Here is a 22032-nt window from a genome sequence, read left to right as displayed (position 1 = left end):
CAGGAATGCCTCCTTCAAAAGATTAGGAATACTATGATAACATTGACTTATCACTAATGAAAGAAGAGAGAGAAAGGATCTCTCTCTCTCTCTCTCTATATATATATATACATGCATGTGTGTGTATATACATATATAGTATATCTAGGCTACTCTGGTCAATTAATTCGTGAGACTGTTTGATTAGGGTGAATCGATATAATATGAGGGAAAGTCACGTTCGAGGTTTATTGCGATATTTCCTGACGTTTCCAATCGGAAGATTTGATTAGATTGCGTGTTAAAATAACGTGTTGTTAGATCAATTTCTTAATGAGTTTCTTTCGCTAATTATACAAATTAATTAGAGTTTAGGTAGTCTTTTGCTTTTGTAATCCTTCTAATTCAACGTTACTGTCCTAACCGACGAATCAACGTCACAAAATTAAGCCTCATATCCTTCTTAGCCAAAGGATGACACTGTCATGTGATTTATTTGTCCCGGAGGATCGATTAATCGGCAATCGATTATGGTAAAGGCTAGGAAGAAAATGGAGAGGAGTGGACGGTGGTAGAGCTGATTTGGCGCGATCCTAGGCCGGTGCATAGTCTGCACTGCGGATAAAGTCCTTGGGACCTCTGGGAGAGAGCAAGATAGATAGATAGGATAGACAAAGAGAGAGAGAGAGAGAGAGAGAAAGAAAGAGATAGGGCCACGTCGATATATTCTACGTCATCGTTTTTAGGTAATCCAGAAAAATCAAAGAAAAGATATATTATGATAAAAAATCATACCTCATTGAAACTATCTCGATGAAACTATCGATATAAAAAATTATTATACTCTATTTATTACAGTCAATATCTCCATTTCGACGAAGTTAATGACGACAAGGTGATTTGTGTCTTCTCCAATCGCGATAACAAGAACAATACCAAGAGTATGACGATAAAAGGTGGATTTTCCACGAGTGGAAAATCAATTACAATAGGTCTCTGATGCTATTTAAGAAAGTGTCCTTCATAGCTAACTGCGAACGAAGTGAAGTAGTGGCGACTATTACACTTGAAAGAAATCTGTAAGTTTATCCGGGTCAAGCGTCGTTCGAGTTCATGTATAAAGGACAAATCGAACGCGTGGACGATGATCAATACGACGTCCATTCTGCGAAGCTATTACAATACGAAACCTTAGGGGAGCTGACATCGTAGCTTCTTTTCAATCGAACAATATCCTCGTCAATGCGACGTCCAGATCGAAAAATTGACGTTTTCTTCATTAAGGCAACGACGACGTCGACGACGAAATAATATTATCGGTGTTTTCGTCCCGTCTAAAAAAAAAAGTCTTTTGTATCGTATTCTCAAAATGATCTTAATATTCGAGAATCCAGAGAATAAAACATCCTACTCGAGAGTACTTTCGTGAAATTCATTAACTGTTTTCCTCCGTCGCGAAGCTTCCCACCGAAAAGTTAAAACGAACATTCGCCGATTATTTTCCCCGGGATTTCGATAGGAACCATTCGAACGTTTAATCAAGAAATCATTCGTGCGTCGAGCGCAATCCAGACGGCGAGCCGTTCGAATCGATTAGCCACTTAACCGGCTCATCCGACGTTCGCTCTTAAACCTCAAAATCTCGTGGCTCGCCCGATTCGAAAACTTCGAAACGGGAGTAGTTATACGTCCTTAATCCGATGTATCGAACAATCCCGCTGCGCTACGTGATCTTCGACGCGGATTTATCCTGTTTTCTTCTATCTCGAAAACAAGCTAGAAAGAGATAGATAGATGGAGAGAAAGAGAAAGAAGAAATAGAAGGAGAACGAAGATTCATCCTACGGTTTACAGCATCCAAGTAGTTACTTTTACAACCTCACCGAATGTTCGTGTGATTGCTGTTACGAGAGTGGATATAAGGGAGTCTAGGTGTCCCTCGTCGCCGGTTGAAAGGAGATGGAGAGATCGAGGGTCGAGAAAGGGACGATACTGTTTCCTAGCCAGTGACCTAAATGGACCATAATCCCGGCCTACCGGGTGGTCACGTCTTATAAAACTGTATTTATTTTCAGATACACGGATTGCTCTATTCCATCTTACCGGTTAATGACTTAAACCGTAGATTTCTTTTCTTACATAATAGTCAGCCGATGTCGTAAAGAACTAACAATCGTAATGTTTGTAATTAATTTTGAACGATGGTATATCGATGATTAATCTTTCATGTTAAATGCTGGCCGAGAATTAGAATTATTAGAAGTTACATCTTACGAAGTAACGCGAACGTGCTTTGGACGTGACTGTACTCGGCTGTAACAGAGAAGGGCCAAACGATTTTGTGTCTGTGAGGTATATAGCACGGGTTTGAAGTAATGGTTCCTTTGAAACACGATTTCCTTCTAGCCTCTAACGGCGTCTACGTGTCAATGGGTCGGTCACGCGCTACTTCCAATCGCGTAGCACCTCAACACAGCCTTCCAACCCCTCTTTTCGTGTCGCTCGATTACCCTCGATGATATATGCGTATGTATCTAAGTACTTACTTCTACGTTCACGTGCTAAAAGGGAAATTTCGCGTTCCTCTCTCAATGGTTAGAGAAAGATCACAGAGTACGATTTGGAAATTGGACTCTTTGGCAAATCTGAGGACATTCGAGATGTTTATCGACAAACACAAGCCGATGGAAGGAGAACTTTGGCCGAGGGAAAGTTGTTTGACGAAACACGAGATAGAAATGGAAAGTGTTTGGTTGCTTCTATTAGGAAAGTGTATCGAAGATTGATGGAAGGATCGAAATGTGCGAAAAGAAATCCGATAGTTTTTTCACCTTTCTGCGTAACTTTAAGAACTGATAAAGAGGTAAAATGTTTGAAGAATGAAACAAAGCTTAGTCGATAGATAAAATATGAGTCGAGAGTGTAAAATTTGTTTGATCAGAGACAGAGAAGAATCGAGCAGAGAAGTTCATTTCTAACAATGAGCAAATCCCTGGGTTTCGTAATGATCATTACGTTTTCACATTCGTGGTATCTTACGTTCCACGTATGAGGTTCGACGAAAAAATGTACAATCATAGGTGTGAGTTGCATAAGATTCTTTGTGATAGAGGTAACGTCGCGGTTAAATAAAGGACGAAACGCAGCGAGCTGAGAAGGAAGGGTGAGCTCGTTTCGACGGCGAGACTCAGGAGAAGTGGGCGTATCTGCACGTAGTACCACGGACAGAGTTTTCCTGGTCCGTTTGGCCCATCGTGTACATTTTTTTCTCTCTCTTTCTCTCGCTCGCTCGCTCGTGTTCTCCTTCATCCCCTCTCCTTTCCATTCTTTTGCACGAATAAATATTAAATCCGAAGCTCGCGGGGATCCTATGCACCCTCTCTTCTACCTCCTCTCGCTATTCCCTTTTCTTTCCCGATGCTATGGGAGACGAAGAAAAAGAGTCCAACGCCCCATATGCAAAAAGCACAGAACGGAGTCTGGAATATAACCGGCGAACATTAAAGTGGGCAGGGCTCCGGTCCCGCTCCGCTACACGGAATGAATATTTCAAGGAAAACCTAACTGTTCCAGACTGTACTACTCTTCCTAGCGAAAAATCGAGAAGACGTCGTGGCCAGTACGTAAGACGGGCCAGCTAAGTCTAGCGTGAGATAAAAAGATCGTGGGTAAGACGAGGAGAAGGAAGGTAAATAAAAATCCGAGATCTCTCCGATGAATCTCCCTAGCCATCGTGATTTCCCATTTAATATTTTCCTCCGAAATGTCGAGGAGAAAAGAAAAAGGAAGAAAAAAGGGAAAAGAAGAAAAAAAGAAGAAAAGAAAAGAAAAGAAAAGAAAAGAAAAGAATCCCAGCCAGTAATCGTCCAATCTCCTGTCGTACGGAAAAATTGTCAATTGGCTTCTCGCGACGAGTTGTCAAGGAAGAGAAATTTTGACAAGCCCTCTCTGATCCCATGGATTGTAGGTTGATCGAATTTTCGAGGATGTGATATATGCGAAACGATTTTTAGGTTGAGATGAGCGTTAAAGTACGATTTTAAGAAATATCGAGTAGTATTGGCTTGCGTACGACGTTACCAGACATGAAAATTATCGTCTCCTGTCACGTATTCTTACGGAAGCATCGATCCTACGATTCGTCGTTCACTTGAATTGTTGCGTATCCTGTTATCCGGAATATTCTCGACAGCTCGAGAAATATTCGAGAGATCTTACGCATTCTCGTGCGGAATTTAATTCCGGAGACCTAGTTCTTATAAGAAGAAAAAGGATCGGGAGCTCCGACAAATTGAAAACGGATTTCCAACGTGAGCATCGTCATTTTTCTAAATTTATTATTCTTTATAGGATCGTATATGTGTGCCCCTCCCCCTGTAGTCGGATTTTTTCAATCGTTTTTACGAGGACTTTTCGATCGAAAGTCCGTAAAACGTGCCGAGAGGAAAATAAGGTAAAGGATGGAAAAGGAAAATGTTAAGGTCGACTGATAAATTAAAATTACGATGAGGAACGCAAAAGGACTATGCACCAACGATCAAAGGATTCTACGCAAAGACTCGAGCACCCTTCATGTCATTTACGACCTGTAAGTCACGCGCTCTTACTTTCTCTTTCTATCTCTGTCTTTCTCTCTCTCTCTCTCTCTCTCTCTCTCTCTCGCTCTCTTTCTCTCTCTCTCTTTCTCAAAACCATTAAACGTCGTGGAAAAAGCGAAAAAAAGAAAGGGCAACTCGCGCTTTAGATCTATAGTAATTCACAACAGTCAGATGCAGTTCTCGACTTTCGATTCTCACCGATTGTTTTACAAAAGAGTTTATATAACATTATGGGTTGTAACAATAGTAAAGATCGCTTTGAATTTGAGACGTAGCAATATTACAAATACAAAGAGAAAGAGAGAAGAGCAATCGATTGTAATAACAGTTTTCGACCTGTCTCAATAATAAAGAATAGTAATTAAATTGTAATTTACAAACAACGTCCATTCCATAAAGTAATTACAGAAATCGATTATTAAATAAATTTCTTTCTGATCTATATAACTCTGGAAAAATGCAAACCAACGTTAACAACCGACAAACGAATTAAAAATTCAGATTAATTATAATTATATATCTTTTAACTTTCATGAATTTCCAGGTCGCCGAATGAAACACGTCCGTAAAAAGAGAAAGAAGAAAAAGGAGAAAAAAGGAAAAAAAAAGAGAAAAAAGGAGAGAAAGGAGAAAGAAGAAGAGCAAGAAGATAGAAGCGGGCTGCTGTAGTAGGAAACAGACGAAATGAAAATGTAAAGGGGAGGTTTCATAGCCAAGATCTCGCGCAAAAGCCAGTGATATTACGGGGGATGTTAGAGGTGGAGTTTAAGACGCAGGAATGAAAGAGAAAGGGCTTGGAAGTGGTAAGAGAAGGAAGCCGCACGTACGTAGAGATAGAGGAAGGGAGAGAGAGATAGATTGAGAAAGGAAGGAAAAAGGAAAAAGGAAGAAGGCAGTGGCGTAAGAGAGGGATAGAAAGGAGAAAAGTTCATACATGTCTGCAAACGAGACCACAGATGTGCTAGGTGATAAGAGACGATGGAAAGTGGCTCGTGAAAAGAGCCATCGCGATACAACCTATTTGCAGACGAAGGACGCTAGCTGCAGCTGCAGCTTTCTAGGAGGCAACGGTGCTTTCGTTGAATAAGCATTGGACTTGCTGTAAAATGAGCGGAATAAAGAAGAGAGAGAGAAAGAGAGAGAGAGAGAGAGAGAGAGAGAGAGAGAGAGAGAGTGAGAGAAGAAGTGGGTGTATGAACGCTTAAAGGAAGAAATGGGTGCTTGCTTTATGCGATCGCACGTTCAGATCGTACTAACAAAGTGGCCTGCCTTTCGCAATTTATTCGAGTGAGAGATAAAAAGAAAGAGAGAGAGAGAGAGGGAGAGGGAGGGAGGGAGGGAGAAAAAGCGTGCGTCTCTTCGTTTCACGATCCTCAATACCTCTCATCGAACGTCGATTCGAACATGATTAAGAATTTTCCATCGTGAAAAGTATCTCTTTGATTTTTCGACCAAGACGAAAATTCTTTAATTTACTTCGAACATTTTCTCTTACAACCACATTTTCTCTAATTGTATTTAGAGCCGGAAATATACATTTCAGTAAAGTTTCATATTTTCTTGGATAGGTTTTCATTAGATAGGTTATAACAGATAGGTACGATTAAAGCTGCAGGGGATTTAGAATTATCCTTCGTAGTGGACATAGATGGTTTCCTGAAGATCGAAGGTAATCCTTTGCGACGCTGATCCTAATTCCGTCCGAAGAATTCCGCAGACGTTCGTATTTTCGTCAGAGAAATTGATTAAGATTTGGTCACTCCCGATGAAGATCAATAGATAGATAGATGGATAGATAGATAGATAGAGAGAGAGATAAAGAGAGAGTACATTGGAAAGACCGAATGGAAGCTCTCAAGATTTGCCATCTTGGTAATTGAAAACTGGCCGGAGTTTCGAGGCGTGGAGCGTTTAATAGCCAAAGTTAGTCGCGTTTCTATGCAAATTAAATGCTTATAGCCATCGAGAGGTGCGATCCGTAGGTTCTTGGTACTGGTTACTGGTTGTTGGTGTAGTAGTGAAGGTGATCGCTCCCCTTGTTGTTTATCTACCCAAAGGAGGTTCTTGGTCGACTCGTAACGCAAGTAGTTAGTGCCGGTGGCCTGCGACGAACAGGCAACGTGTGCGGAATAACGATAAGCTTCTAATGCCACCGAACAAGAGTTCATATTTATGTGTCTCGCATGTATAAACCCATGTGTTCCACCTTTTTCTACATGGTGTGTGAGAGAACCGGAGATAGAAATAGAGAGAGAGAGAGAGAGAGCGAGAGAGAGAAAGGGAGAGTGACCGAGTCCATGTTTTTGGTCCCAACCAAAATGGATAAAGCACGCACCGTTCTCTGTCCCTAGTGCTACCCCTCTTTTGAGGGATCATTTCGTGGTAGTCAACGTATTTACGATGAAAAGGGTTTTTCCAAAATATACTAGCTGAATTATAATGAACATTTACGTTAATTAAAAAATTGTAATCGTTAAGTTACTTCTCTTCGTCACAGGTCTGAAATATTTAAATTGTACACGGGATAATTACTTTTGTTAATTAAAATACTAAGTAAACGTGAACGACACGTGCACGTGATATTCGAGATAAAATTCAATCCGAAACTCACGTGTTTCCGTTTGACTATCGCGTTACATAGTTCGTTGATCGATCTGTCAATTCGGTAGTCCACATCATTCGACCCCACCCGAGAAGGAAAAAGAAAGTCGTAAGGTCATCTTAAAGAGAAAAGGGGATCGTGCAACCCGTTCGGAGGTACTGTTTACACTTAACTTTATTGCTTTCCGTCTAAATGCGTGTTGGTTGAGTCAGACTGCGAGTAGGAAGAAAATGAAAACGACGTTGAAACCCCTTTCGTGAGGTGCGGCTATCAGTTGTCTCTGATCAGTCCCAACCTAGAAGAGAGAATCGAGAAAGACACAGAGGTCTCGAGGGTGGACAGAAAGGAGTTCGAGCAAAGAAGGGGTGTCGTGCGCGTGGGCGCGCGCTACGATCTATTCGACTATTCGTTTTTCGAGTTCCCCGCTAACACCGAAGCAGGGTCCGTCACGACGTCACGACGTAAACATAAGCTTGTTTGAGAAAGCTACGCTTGATATCGGAGTCGGTCTCCCTTCGAACACGTGCGGACGAGCAATATTCTTCTCTCCGGCAACACGATGGCCTATGAACGATAAGAATCGGCTCGTTGGAGTGCCCTTCTTATTTTCTTCGATCGATAAACTCAACCAGCAATACAGGCATCGAATGCGATACCGAAACTATAATAAACTAGAAATAGCCGGCCTCTTTCCTTCTGTTCCGTTGGAAACGTTTAATATTTCTTATCGTCATTATTTTAATCACACAAATACGTTCCATTGAAAAAGCATTTCGTATGACTAGCTAAGATCAATCGATACAAATTAAACACGCTTGTCTACGCTGTTACTCGGGGGAACCTCAATGGTTAAATTCAAAAGTTTCGAGCGAAGTTCGCTCTAGGCGATGGGAAAATGTTCCGTCGCTAAATTATCGAATGCTTTTGCCGTGGATTTCGTAATTTAAAGTTCCCGAAAAGCTGTTCTCTCGAATACCGGGTAATGTCGGTAAAATTTGTCAGCGATAAAGCTACCTTGAATCGGCCGTGAAATATTAATCGTGGGCCGTGATAAACTTACGAAATGTGAATTATCGAACGTTATATACGCGATTATTTAATGAACTCGATGACTAAGTAGGAACCAAGTAAACTGAACTAATCGAAGTTATAATCATAGTTAATATTCTATCACACTTAATGTATGTTTGTATTAAATAACATCCCTAAACCCTAATTATTCTATTATTACTCGCACGTCGACGTTCCGTTATTTCATATGCATAAATGAAAATTTAATTTATCGAGAAATGTTATCGTAGTAACGTAACAAAGCATACTTCTCATAATATTCCGTTAATAAGTAAGAATATCGTACAAATTTTAAAGCGCATTACTATAATAACGTACCTTCATTACATTTACAATTAGATAGATATGCTGGAAAAAATGGATGTACCCGAGGGCAATCGGAGTAATATTCATTTCATCATCAAATTTAAAATATATATTAAATCAATTTCGAGGCTTTCGTTGTACAATAATTTATGCATAATTCGGCTCTTTAATTGCGACTCGTTAAAACGCACGAACATTAAAATTAATGATCGGATCGATGATCGCAAATCTATTCATATAAAACATAAAGGTAGATCGCTCTGAAAATTTCGGTAGGAGGATTTCGATAGGTGAAAAAAGAAAAAACAAAAAGAAAAAAAATTGCGATTTGCGATAAATGAAAAAGGAGCGAACAGCGTAGAAGGAAGATCACGATCTTTGTTAGCAAAGACGCATTGTAAGATGATGACTATTGCGGAGGTCAATCCGCTTATCGATAATGTTACTATTACATTTTCAGGCACCGAATCATCGTAGAAAATTACATGAAACGACGATCGATCGTGCGGTTTGCAAGGAAAGAGTGGACAAGTAAATCCATTATGGTCTGCCTTTGCCAAGGGACAAAAGAATACAAAGAAAAGAGTAGGAAGAAGAAAGAACCTCTTGAAACCTCTTGGAACTCTTCATCGAAGAGAATAATATTACCAATGATCGACCCGTTGAAAAGAAATTCGATCTCGTTGCTCGAGGTAAGTGAACGCGCTTTGTGAAGTTAACATATATATATATTTTATATATTTTATATATATAATATATATACACACACACACTTATGTACGTCCAACATAAAGACAAGATGACGAGTATAAGAAAAACGGGAAACAAGTTCGTAATGATTCTCTCTCTCATTATTTCCTCGTTTGATGGTGGGAAAATGTTTCCCTCGTTCTTTTAATTTTCCACCGTTTCTCACATTCGCTGAGAGCTTTTCATTCTTATCCTTTCGTTTGCTCTTCCCACCCCTTTTTTCTATCTCTCTCATCCCAGCTTTACATCTTTATTAATTTTCTGTCCGATTGTTTCCTTTATTCCGTAGGAAAAGTGTGTCACAAACAAACGAGCGGACGATGAACTTGCGGATAAAGAACGGAATTAGACTTGTAAAAATACGATGCAAGAGGATTACCATATTTAAATCGAAGAGTAAAGAATACTGAGATATTCTTTTCCTTTTTTCTCCTTTATCTTTCTCTCTCTCTCTCTCTCTCTCTCTCTCTCTCTCTCTCTCTCCGTTTCTTTCTTTCTCTCTTTCTCTGCATGTTCAGCGTGACTAAAATAATGAATCTCTCGAACAAAAAACAAACTTTCGACACAAGTCAGATAAAAATTGACACACATTCGCTATCTTTTTTCCATTATAATGATAATAAACTCGAGATAACAATATGTTATCATGTAAAGAGAAAGAACGGGAGAAAGAGAAGGGAGGAAAAAGCAGAGATAGAATTTTTGCGGAAAATCATATCCGCATTATCGAAATCGGCCGTGCCGGTGCAGATATAAAAGAGGATTTTACGTTTTCCACGCGACTTGACACACCGAACGACGACTTTCGAAAACCGATCGGCAACCGAGAACGTCCGAAGATAATCCGAAGGTTTATGGTTTATGCGAACGTGATTGCGCGTTTCATCGGCGCGATGATTGGAATCCGTGAACTGGTTCGTCTATTATTGGCAGCACGCTGATAGTAATGGCCACGTATACGCAAGAACCCTCTTCTGCATTCCCCTTTTAACCCTGCATACCAACCCTCAACACTCACTCCTTTCCGTTCATTTTCCAACACGTAAACGACTATACCGCAACTGCGGATGCATAAAGGTAAATCTCTCGTTTCGAAACGTTCGCGGTCCTATTATTGCCAATTACAACACGACGAGATAATTGTCAGTCCACGAAGCTAACTTCTTTAACTTTTAAAAACTCATACAACTTTCGGTCTAATAATTGTTGACGTTAGAAGACGAAAGAAAATAAAAAAAAAATTAAAATAAAAGAAAAGAGAGAGAAAAAAAGGAAATAGAAAAATCATAAAATTTATCTAACGCTTACGAGCCCAACGTTTCAAAAGTTTCTCCATTGTAAGCAGGATTATCTCTTTTGTTTAAGATTGTTAGAATGCGCGAACTCGAAAATGCAGGAAATCGGAAAGTGTTAAGCCGACTTTAGACGAATCGAATCGTCGCGTAACTTTTCAGGGATTTAGTAAATTTTAGTCGAAACGGCATTGTGGTAAAGGAAACGGAGCTTTGCGATTCGATGGACTATTTAGTAGACGATTGAAGTAGACGTCAGTTAATTAGTACGCGCTTGCCTGACGGATTAAACCGAAGTTAATTTTCTATTTTCTCGCTCTTTCCCAGTATATACGAGGGGGAAAGGTAAAACCGAGGAGTTTGACTTTCTCAACCGAGGCAAGTAATACGACTGTGGCTACGTTCTACTCCGTAGCTTTTGTTCTGAAATTGGGAATTCTACCGTAGAGTCTTCATCGTCATCGTCTCCGTTGTGTCGGTAGCTTTTATAATTTGACCGTCCCGTCTCTTTACCTTCCTTCCTTCCTTCGCGTTTCCATTCGCAATTTTCTTCCCCCTTGCTTGCAATCCACCTCACCACTTCAACCGAAGCTTTCACTCCGCCCATTCCGAGGCTAGGCAAGCAGCGCCGTGCTCCGACGATAACTTAGTATGCAAGCGTCCCTCGTGATTCCACGCGAGTTTGCGCATGCAAATTTTCTACAACTCGGTCGCGTAACAAGCGACGGACTCGAAACCAGCGTAATAAATTAACTGTCCGACCCCTGTTGCTGTTGGGCCTCACGCGTCTCTTAACTTCCCTCCCTTCCTCTCTCTCTCTCTTTCTCGCTAGTTCCCCTCTCCTTTTACTCCTTCGTCATATACCCTGTCTCTCTCTCTCTCTCTCTCAACACTTAATAGTTTACTAGAATTTCACAGGAAATTTGCTGCTCCCACCTAGGCTTAGATCCTCCTTCTCCATACCCCTTAGAGATTTTCTCTCTTGACCTATATCTTCTCGAGCACGTTTCTCTACGATGACTTTCATCTTCGGAACTTCAGTGAAACTTATATACATGCATGGATTTCTACAAATTCACCAGATCATTATCGGATCTGGAAGAATTTTGTTAAAAGGCCCTTGAAGATTTGCAATATACTTAGAACGAAATCGTCGTCCTACTAACCGATAAAGTACCATTCGAATAGGAATTCGAACTTGGAAAGGATCGTCGAGAAAGCTCCTGACGAAGGAAGGAATCACGAAACTTAAAGGGCCACCGCTCGTTCGTGATCACGCGAACTTCCCTCAAATGGGTCGATTTTGCTAAAGGCTTTCGACGGGAATAGGAAGAGGGAGAAGGAGAGAATAACTGTATATGTGTGAGAAGGAGAGATATTTAAGCTTTTTATACCAGCGATCGTTTAAACGGCACGCTCGTTGATGCTCGTCCAATCGAAATCTCGGGATCGTTGAAAACTTTCATCGGAATAAAACCGTATGAGAAACGCATGATATCTCTCTGCTTATATCGTCGACGTTAAGTTCTTTTTTTTCAAAAGATTCTTCTTTTTCCTTCTTTTTTTTTCTTTTTAAGAAATTAATTTCCAACTTCACTCGAGCTAATTTACGACGATTGCATGCATCGTCGTATGATAAAAATAGCGAGGAAAAGATTAATCCAAATTAAAGTGAACTCTGGGAAAAGTAATAAAAAGAAATCAAATTGAATATATATATATATATATATATATATATATATATATATATGTATAAAGAGTAGGAACTTTAATCGTTGCACCTACGTGTAACGGAAATCTGCATATTGCATTTTGCATTCCACACGCGAGATAACGTTCAGTACTCTCGATTTTTCTTAATGGAGCGATATCAAATAATACTTACACGTTTTTTCTATTTATTATGTTATAAGTATACTTGTTTTTTTTTTTATTTCCAAGATCCAAAAAATATAAACTTTACGATAGTATTATCGTACTATAGTTACGAAATAATTACTTTTTCTTTTATTTCTAGAAAAAGATACCTTATGTGTCGAAGAACGTGCGATCGATAAAGCTAAAAGAGAGTTTCTCTGACAGCGAAAGTAATCATTTTTATGCACACCGCGGTCACACACATTCGTTCACGTTTTAATGGCACTATTAACGACTCTGAATAGACACGTTAATACCGTAATACACGTACGAGTACGTTACTTCTTTTATAGGTCTGTAGAATACATCGTAAAACGCATTGAGATAATAACACCTATCTGATAAGCATTCCTTCTATTATGACAATACAATTTTCTTGAGCCTTTTGTAAAATATCGTCGTATCATATGTGTATCGAATTCAACTTGTCGAAGATATTTAATATTTAAAATTTAATTAACTGTAACGTATTAGGACAGTTTCTTTTTCTTTTCTTTTTTTTTCTTTTTTCATTTTTTTTTATTTTTTTTTAATGACATTAATGACACGGTAAGTTTTTCTTTTCCTTCTTTTTTTTCTTTTTTTTTTTTCTTAACAGTTTGCATTCGAACGAAAGAATATATACGAACGATAGTCGCGATGTATATAATAACGGAGGGCTTCAACTAGAGTATCTCTTTTGTATGCAGATACGATCGACTCTCGAGTTTACTAGAAGGCTACAATGCGTTCGCGTTTACACCTGTCTCTCTCCTTCCATTTTTCTTTCAACCTTCTCGACACTTCCCTAGCCTTTTCTCAATTTCCATCATAGACCCGAGCTCGATTCAATTTAACTCGCGATAAGATCGTACGTTTCTCTAAGCCTTCGACTTGGATAAATACGAAGGTCCAAAGGGAGAAGACCTTAGCCCTTTGTACACGTCGATAGGTACGTTTCTATCTATAGAGAACTTTCGTAAAAACATTCTAGACGAGAAAGAAGATTAGATTTTCCAAGCGGTGTATTCGACTATTAGGAAAATTCAAGAAGGGCGCAGAACCCTGCCCATTCGAATTGATTTACAACCGACGTTATTTATTTGACGTAAAAAGGGTGGCCTTTAACAGAGTTTCCAACGAGAATTACAGTAAGAAAACAGTTTACCTTCGGTTTAAAACTCCTTGAGTACTATGCTTTAATTACCTCAGTATAACCCATTCGAGCTATATTAAGAACACGTTAATTTCCGTGTTACGTTCAATGACGTCTTATTCGACTCGATGAATCGGAACGAATAATGTCAAATTTATAATAATATATCAGCGAAGATATTTGAAATGTAAAAAAAAAGAAAAAAAGAGGAAAAAGAAGGTGAAAAATCATTCGTGAACTTATCGACACGTTTTACTCAAGAGATATCAAGCTCTGATCAAGTCCTAGGACGATTTCAAACAAAATTGGATCTTGCTTATCAAGAAAAAAAAAAGGAAAAAAAAAGAAAAATAGAAGAAAATAAAGAAAAATAGCGAAAGAAAATGGGCTATCTGGAGCAGCTGACCTATCTAGAGTCGATCGTCGAATAAAAAGGGACGCCGACGACGACGACGACGACGACAACGACGAAGGTACTCGGCCTGTCTCTAGACCCTCGTAAGCGTATCGTATCAATTAAAATTGGTTCCGCTTTAGGTCAAAGCAATTTCGAAACGGACACAGAGATCCAGTCGGTAGTGCATGGTGAGTCGGACGGACGATCGATAAGATAAAAGAAGGAGGTAGAGTATCTAGAAAGAAGACGATGGGTTCGATCGTAAAATAAAGATTTCAGCTAAGAAGCTAAGGGAAGAAGATCGTCTCTTTGAAGGGTTTCTTTGTGTATCCCATAGTTATATGCCAAAAAGCAATGTAGACCCTCACGTTTTCAACTTCTATTCGTCTCTTTCTATCTCATAGAAGAAGAGGACCCCCCTTTTCAGCAAGCACATTCGATATACGCGTGGCTCACGCGTTAGATATACATATATAAGTATTTCTCTCTGTCTACGACTGTGTCTGTGAGTCTGCGCGCGCGTGCATATGGCTCTCTCTCTCTCTCTCTTTTTCTGTGTATGCATGTGTGTGTGCACTTTTCTACGGCGAGAAGCACGGATGAGAGAGGCGTATCGGACGGGCTCAACCTGAATACTGATTCTCGACGGACGCATACATTATCTCCCGTGGATAAAAGATATTTGCATTTTGATGGACCGCGCCGAGTGCATTTGACGTTTCGTATGCATTTTTCACGAGTGCGTGTACGCGAGCGCATATACGCGCAAGAGAGAAAGACAGTGCAGCGAGGGTGGTTGGCTCGCGAGCCTCTGGATAACTCGTCCTCTCAGCCGCTCTTTATTTATAGCAGAGGATATAAGCGAGTATTTTGCGTTTATTCGTGCCGCCCTTACGACCCTTTTGAATATCAGCGCCGAGTGTTTCGCTGCTCTTACATAGAAACGAGCGGTTACTTTTCAGATCGTCCTTGTTCGAGAACTTTTGATATTACCTACTCTCTATCTCTTTATTCTCCATTTTCTATATTTCTTTTGCTCGTACCACTTCAAACACTAAATTTACTAATTACTTAATCTCGCAATTTTTTTTAAATAGACTAAAAAGATTTCTGTAAATGTATGTAACTATATGGAATCACATAAACATATATCACTCATAAATTTTATACCATTAACGACAAAACCTTTTAATCCGAATTAGATTCGCTAGGAAACGTATTTCATTAAAACGAATAAAAATTTGACAGACGGTCGAATGTCCCGGATATAGAAATATTCCGTTAAAAAGCAAAGAACCTATTGTTCTGCTAGGTCGTATGCTGATCTCTCTCTCTCTCTCTCTTTCTCTCTTTTTCTCTCTTTCGATCTCTTTTTTCAACAAAAAGCTCGCGACAAAATCAATTGCCGAAATTGCCCGGGGTCGAAAGCTGGATAAGCGCTGGGATAGCGCGTACAAAGGCACGAAAAAAGTGGCAAATTGAAAAATCACCGACGCGTAAGCGCACCGTAAGTGAGAGACGTCGTCCTCTATATCACTATCTCCCTCTTTTTCCCTTCGATCCGAACTCACCACTTTTCTCTCTTTCTCTCTCTCTCTCTCTCTCTCTCTCTCTCTCTTCGTACGCTGTGTTTAAAGCTGCAAGGGTAAGCACATACGCATATTTTCAAGTGGATTCTACCGTCTTTTATCGAAAGAGGAGTGAACCCCATATAGCAATAACGTCTGCAATAACCGATAATTCAGATTCAAATCCGCTTCGACCCTCCACGATAACGACAAAGGAAAACCTTGCGATTTTTCACCCCTCGAGTAGTACGAGAAAGAAGCAGGGAGAAAAGCAGATTATTATTCGCGTTACGTCGAAACGAAATTCAAACTCACCATTTTTTGTTCTTATCCCGTTTTTCACTCTTTTCGCACCTCCTCGAAAATCTCCCTTTCGTAGTTCGTAGAGACTTAACGTAGAGGCACGCGAACTATCAAGTATCTGAATCGTCTAATAATAACAATAAAACACACACTACTCGTTGCTCCGTTTACACAATTTCTTCCACGAATCGTGTCATCACAGTCGTCGTCGTCGTCGCCGTCGTCGTCGTCGTCGTCGTCGTCGTCGTCGTTGTCGTCACACTGCACTTTTACGTCGATGCAACTGCACCACCGTGGCGGTCATCCGTCGACACTCGTTTAGGACTCTCATGACTGAAAGCAGAAAATGGAAAAACGATTTGAGATTGGCTCGAGTGAATCCATAAAAAGGTTATACCATAAAGAAGTCATCTTGTTCTAACGATCGTAAATGTTAAGATAAAACAGAGAGAGAGAGAGAAAGAGAAAACAAAGAGAAAAGGAAATTCCTTTTCCTCGATTCCGAATTCGCAGACGGGAGTAAGAAAATATTATTCAAAGTGAATACGTAAATATCACTGAGAAGATAAAGTAGTAAGTACACGAAGACTTAGAACGGCTCGCGAGAAATTTACGAGTGTGAGTGTCGCCAAAAGGAGGGACAGGTCCTCGCCTAAGGGCAAAACTCCGTTAACAGGCGTCGCCCTGGATGAAGAGGAAGAGGTGAGGGAGAGGAAGAAGCTTAGCAAGCGAGGTATGCTAGCGAGAGAGGCATTATCCGTCTTTTACAAACGAGTAATCGCGGTAAAGTTCGAGCAGGAAACAGGAAAATGACTCCTTTGACATACGAGTACAGATAGTCGAGGATGAAAAAAGCCGATGGACCGAGGGAGAAACGAACGAGTAAGCGAACGTATAGAGGAGTTGTGGGAGGTGGCTCGATGATGGCTGAGTAGTGGGAGGGCAGAACTCTGAGTAAAACTTGCGAACCCGAGGGAACGCTTGTGAAGCTTTACAACTTCGACAACCTTAAATCGACAGAACTACTAACGCGAAGCCTTCTCGTTCCCTTGCTTTCCTACGAGGATGGAGAAAAGGAAAACTAGGTGGATGATAGAGCGAGAGAGGAGAGAAAAGTAAGTACATGTACTCGATGCTAAAGCAAGAACGACTCGGGAACCTTTTCGTACCTTCAGCAAGATGAGTAGATTCGTTTACTACCACCACCGTTACTACTACTGCTACTATTACTATTATTATTACTACTACTACTATCTATTATTACTATTATTACCTACTACTACTCTACTACTACTACTACTACTACTACTACTATTATTACTTGTTGACAAGTTTTTCACAATCGCCATCTTTTGGCTTACGACACGTATGTATGACGCAGCAACGTTTTTGTCTTTCACCCTTGTTATCGGTCCACCCTAAAATATGGACACGCCGGAAAGGGTGAGGCGAATATCATTGACCTACAGATGCGTGTGAGTGGGATGCGTATGTGAACGTGCGCGCGTATGTAACAAAAGAAAAAAGGACGAAGATAGAATGAAAAAGGTAAGAGGAACGTAATTAAATTTTGCAAGAAAAAGATAGTTAAGCGAGCTAATGCGATTATCTCTTTCTCCGTCTGTTCTCCTCTTCGAGGAATGATACAGGGATATTTGTTTGCGCCGACGTTAACATGGGAAACAGCGGTACGCGTTTAATAGCTCCTAATTATATGTAATAGTGATGCATGGTGACTCGGAAAAGAAGAGAACTGGTATACTTCATGGAGAACGAGCACGGATTTACAGCAGCTCCTACATTGTTTAATAACGTACCGTTGATTTACTTTGCTTTCGCATTCACGATCGTGTATTTTTAAATGCGAAACTTCCTTTATTCTATGCTCTTCCTCATCGTCATGCAAAATATCGTACGAAGAAATACATAATTAACCGGAGCTTCACTATAGTTTTTATCAATCGTTCGATAAGCCGAACATGTTGGTTGAATTGTTAAAACCAGGGTCGATCGGTTGGCGTGATCCCAAACATTTAAAGCGCGTGGATCACCGTTCGAAAGATAATTTCCACCTTTAAGTTTCAAAGACAATGGGGAGAACCAATTGAGCCACGCCTATAGACCAACCCTAACGATTTACATGTTCGAACAAACTGAGAGAAGAACGATCGACAAGGAAACCTTGATAACTTGGACTCACTCGAAATTCTGCCGCGTCGGTCGCCAGTCCGAGACTAATTCCAGTAACTTCCAAGTCACCCCTTTCGCTGTCCTTCCCCCTCTCCCAGTTTTTTCTCTCCCTTCACCAGCCGCGACAGACGTCTCCAGAATTCCAGAAAAGGGAGGACGAGCGAAGAGAGCAAAAGAGTCGACGTTCCGCGTTAATTTAATGAAAAATCGACATTTCTCTTGCGTGCTAACGTCGCACGATAGCAATCCCTTCTCCGAGGCGTCGAAGAATCACTGCCGAAGGAGTCAAAAGTACGCGTGGAATTAATGGCGACATTCCACCCTCTCGTCTCGACAGCTAACTCTTTTCTTTAGTCTCTTTCTCTGTCACGCATGCATGCATATACATTTATATTCGTTGTATCGACGTAAAGAAAAAAAAAGAGAGAGAGAGAGAGGGAAAAGAAAAGAAGGAAAAAAGGGAGAAAGAAAAAGAAAAAAAAAGGAAAGAAAAGAGAGGAGGGTGAATAACGTTAAAACACAGCAGTATGCATCGAGAATGTAACAATCGAAAAGAGTGCGAGCCGTGACACGGAAGGAAAGAAAGAGAAAGAGAAAGATGCAGTCTGGATAGTCGTCTGTCCCAGAGGATGGAGGGAGAGGGAGAGAGATGGGTGAGGTGGGATTGAGTAGACTCGGAAAATACCTAGACACACCCCTCGACCCCTTCGCGCCCAACTCCGGACGCGATCCCTTGTCTCGAATCGAAGAGTCGCGTCGGGGGTCGTGACGTTCATCGTACGCGCCTCAACTACCCCTATCTCGTTCCCTACACCCTTTCCTTCCTTCCTTCCTTCCTTCCTTCCTCCATCCCTCCCTCTTCTTCAACAGCAGTAGCAACAGCAGCAGCAGTAGCAACTCTTTTCTCGAGGTCTGCCAACAGAGCTCGTGCTTCACAACGTAACGTCCTCCTCCCACGAAAGACAGAAAGTAAAAAGTAAAAAGAAAAAAGAGGAAAAAAAGTAAAAAGAGAAAAAAAGGAAAAAACGGCTTGCATTTCAGTAAAGAGCCAACCCATCCGCGTGCATGGACAATAGGACGAGACGCCCTGCTAGACGGGCCGACAACGCCCTTTCTTTCGACACGCGTGTCTGCGTTTTATACGGTCACAGTGTGTGAGTATATATACCTTCTCTCTCTTTCGCACTTTATCTCTATATCTGTCTCTTTCTCTTTTTCCCTCTCTCTCTCTTTCTCTCTCTCATATATACAAAAGGGGATGAACGTTCCTCCTTCTTTCTCCACGCACCACCGACGGAAGGGTGGCACACTCGTCGATCCTCTTTTCCACTTCCGTCGCGTCGCGTGGGTTGACGCATATACATATAGTTACATATAGACACAGATGCATAGTCGCATACAGTAGCGTGGAAAACGATTTGACGGCAGGCAGAAGCTTTGACATTAACTTCGAACATCCTGCTCCTTTTTTTTCTCTAACCATTCGTCGTCGTCGTCGTCGTCGTCATCGTCGTCGTCGTCGGCGTCGTCGCCGTCGTCATCATCGTCCTCGTTGTCGTCATCGTCAAAGTCGTAAATCCGTGTTAGTCTCGCTTTAAATCGGCCGTGCGTAAACGCCGAGACACTGCGGATTTAATGAGTTCGCTTCGACTCGCCTTCGAGGGTGCATCCGTGGATAAAAATTGCATGGACTTCTGTCGTCCTGCCGATACGTCCCCCTACCCAGAATGATATCTACGTCGAGAGCGAGGAGACGCCTGAATTGGGCGAGGGGTGGTTTGGGGATGAGAAGGAGAGGGAGAGACCGAGACGGTATCGCGATTCGATGCTTCGAGGCTTTCAACTCCGGGGGTTGATTTCAGTTGGGGTGGAGTTCCTCTATAGGTCTCGCACACTTTTTTTTTCTCCTTTCCTTTTTTGAAGTGCAGATTTTTCAGGGAGATATCTTTTTTAATTATCCCCCAACGTAGGTACGCGCTGTCGGCTGCACGCACGGCGCGCTCGCCTGCAGTTAATTTTATTAAAAAGTTTTCCAAACTGCTATTAACTTTTATTTGTGCTTTTTTTGGATTTATATATTTTTTTCTCTCTCGAGTTCTTGCGTCTGGGTTCCAAAAACTGGGATATAATTTTGAAGATGATTTTTTCAGGATAATAGGAAAGTAAAAAAAATATTTTTATGACCTGCATCCCCCCCCTCCTCTCTCCCCATCTTGTGTAATGCTAATAATCGTGAGATATTCTCGATGAAATTCACTTAACATTTCGAAGACAAAGGGCGCGATAATATCTTAAGAGATGCTCGGTTAGTATACAATATCAAATTAGAGGTATAAAGCTATTTCACGATTTTCACCCAGTTCCTATAGCCCTAAGGCAACCTCCCTTCTCCTACTACTGTTTGGCTCTACGCCACTGTATTCCAAGAGACTACATGGGCCGTGAGCATTTACGAAACTAGAGGCATTCGCACCTCTCGTGTATGAAACGAGTATGCCTAGAGCCGAACATTACGAAACGGGGGAAATATTCACGGCTTCTTTTGTCTTTCGGTTCATCCCTACTCATCCTCTCGAATATTCTCTTGTTCACCCTACAGACATTGCAATCGCACATAGTCATTTGTTCCTCCACCGTTTCGTTTTTTAGGATGATAATCAAGTAGATTTTTTTTCGCTCTTTCTTTCCTTCTTCCTTTTCCATCGTTCGAAAAACAAAGTAATAACGTTTAATAATTTTGTTACATTTTTAATTGTTGTAATATTCGTGATGAAAAAGAGAAATATAGATATAGAGTTCGGCCGTTTGAAAAGGGAATGGGTTATGGCTCTGCGGAGAACGATTCGTCGATGAAAATGAAGTAGGGTAGGCGAGAGGGTGAAATTTTCCGGCTTGCGTGAAACAAAAGCATCGTATATAGGAATCTCGCTCACCCTCGTACGAGCCGGGGCTTTCTCGCGTCACGTAGCTTTTCCTTTTCTTTTTTTCTTTTCCTTTTTTTTTCTTTGGCTTTCCTTTTCTTTTTCTTTTTTCTTTTTTTTTTTTTTTTAGGGAGACGCATTACAGTGTAAAATCTTTCTCACAAGTCATTTCCATTTACTTCGAGGAGGAGAAAGTCGCTTAAAGTTCGGCCAGCTTCATTGCGTTAATTAAGCTGTCGTCGTACAACTGGTACAAGTGGAAATTGTTAATTAATGTTAGTTAAGTTCGAAAGTTGGACGAAACATTTTCAATAACGAAACTTTTCATTCCATACAACGAGACTAAGGTCTTACGATTGTATCTATTTTTATAGCACACGCTCGGAACGATATTTTAAAAGAAGGAAGTTATTATTCTTTTTCTGTTCTCTCCTTTATCGATATCCCGCGGTTTCGAGTACTACAATCGAGATTTAAAACGTCTCTTTCGATCGGTCTTACATTGACGTTCAGAAACGAAGAATTTATAATCTCGACGATATTTTATAAATAATGAGTCTCGGATATCATTACGATATTTTAAGCTCGAAGATATCGAATTGGTGAATCGAATGGAGATCGTATAAGTACGGAGAATGCGTATTCATTGATTTCTTTGCACAGACTTTTGCAAAGACTCTTTCTCTCTTTTTTTTCTCTACCTCTCTTTTTAACTCTCTCGTGCTTCTTTTTTTTGCGAACGATACTGGAAGAGAAAAAGATCGCCATTGTTGGAGAGTCACACAATATAAAGTAATGAGTTGCTTGATTCGACCAAAGAATGGATAGAATGAGAAGAGAGAGAGAGAGAGAGAAATGCTGGATCTCCGAACGGTTCACCTCCCTAAATGTAATAATAAATTCCATTCACGAGTCCCCGACGTATTCGATTGCGGCCGATATATATCCGTGACTATACCGGGTGTCTCGTTAGAATTGGCCTACTGGTTACGTCCGCAGAACC

At 40.7% G+C, this 22032-nt stretch overlaps 1 protein-coding gene across 4 annotated transcripts in view; it reads right to left on the bottom strand.

Annotated features, from left to right (window-relative positions):
• LOC127065129 (semaphorin-2A-like) overlaps positions 1-22032 on the bottom strand; it is a 334076-nt gene that overhangs the window by 264374 nt on the left and 47670 nt on the right. Inside the window, exon 2 of one of the 4 annotated variants that reach the window (XM_050997062.1) lies at positions 15931-16251. The exons of 1 other annotated variant lie outside the window; for it this stretch is intronic. In XM_050997062.1, the coding sequence (XP_050853019.1) occupies positions 15931-15933 (3 nt within the window). In that variant the 5' untranslated portion in view covers positions 15934-16251. Of the gene's footprint in view, positions 1-7188; positions 7216-15930; positions 16252-22032 lie in introns of those variants that run through there. 2 more of the 4 variants (XM_050997065.1, XM_050997064.1) reach the window with 2 other exon arrangements.

Source organism: Vespula vulgaris, chromosome 7, assembly GCF_905475345.1.
Source record: "Vespula vulgaris chromosome 7, iyVesVulg1.1, whole genome shotgun sequence".
NCBI lineage: Eukaryota > Metazoa > Arthropoda > Insecta > Hymenoptera > Vespidae > Vespula > Vespula vulgaris.
The sequence above is the reverse complement of the archived record's forward strand: the minus strand, read 5'-3'. Positions and strand labels throughout refer to the sequence as shown.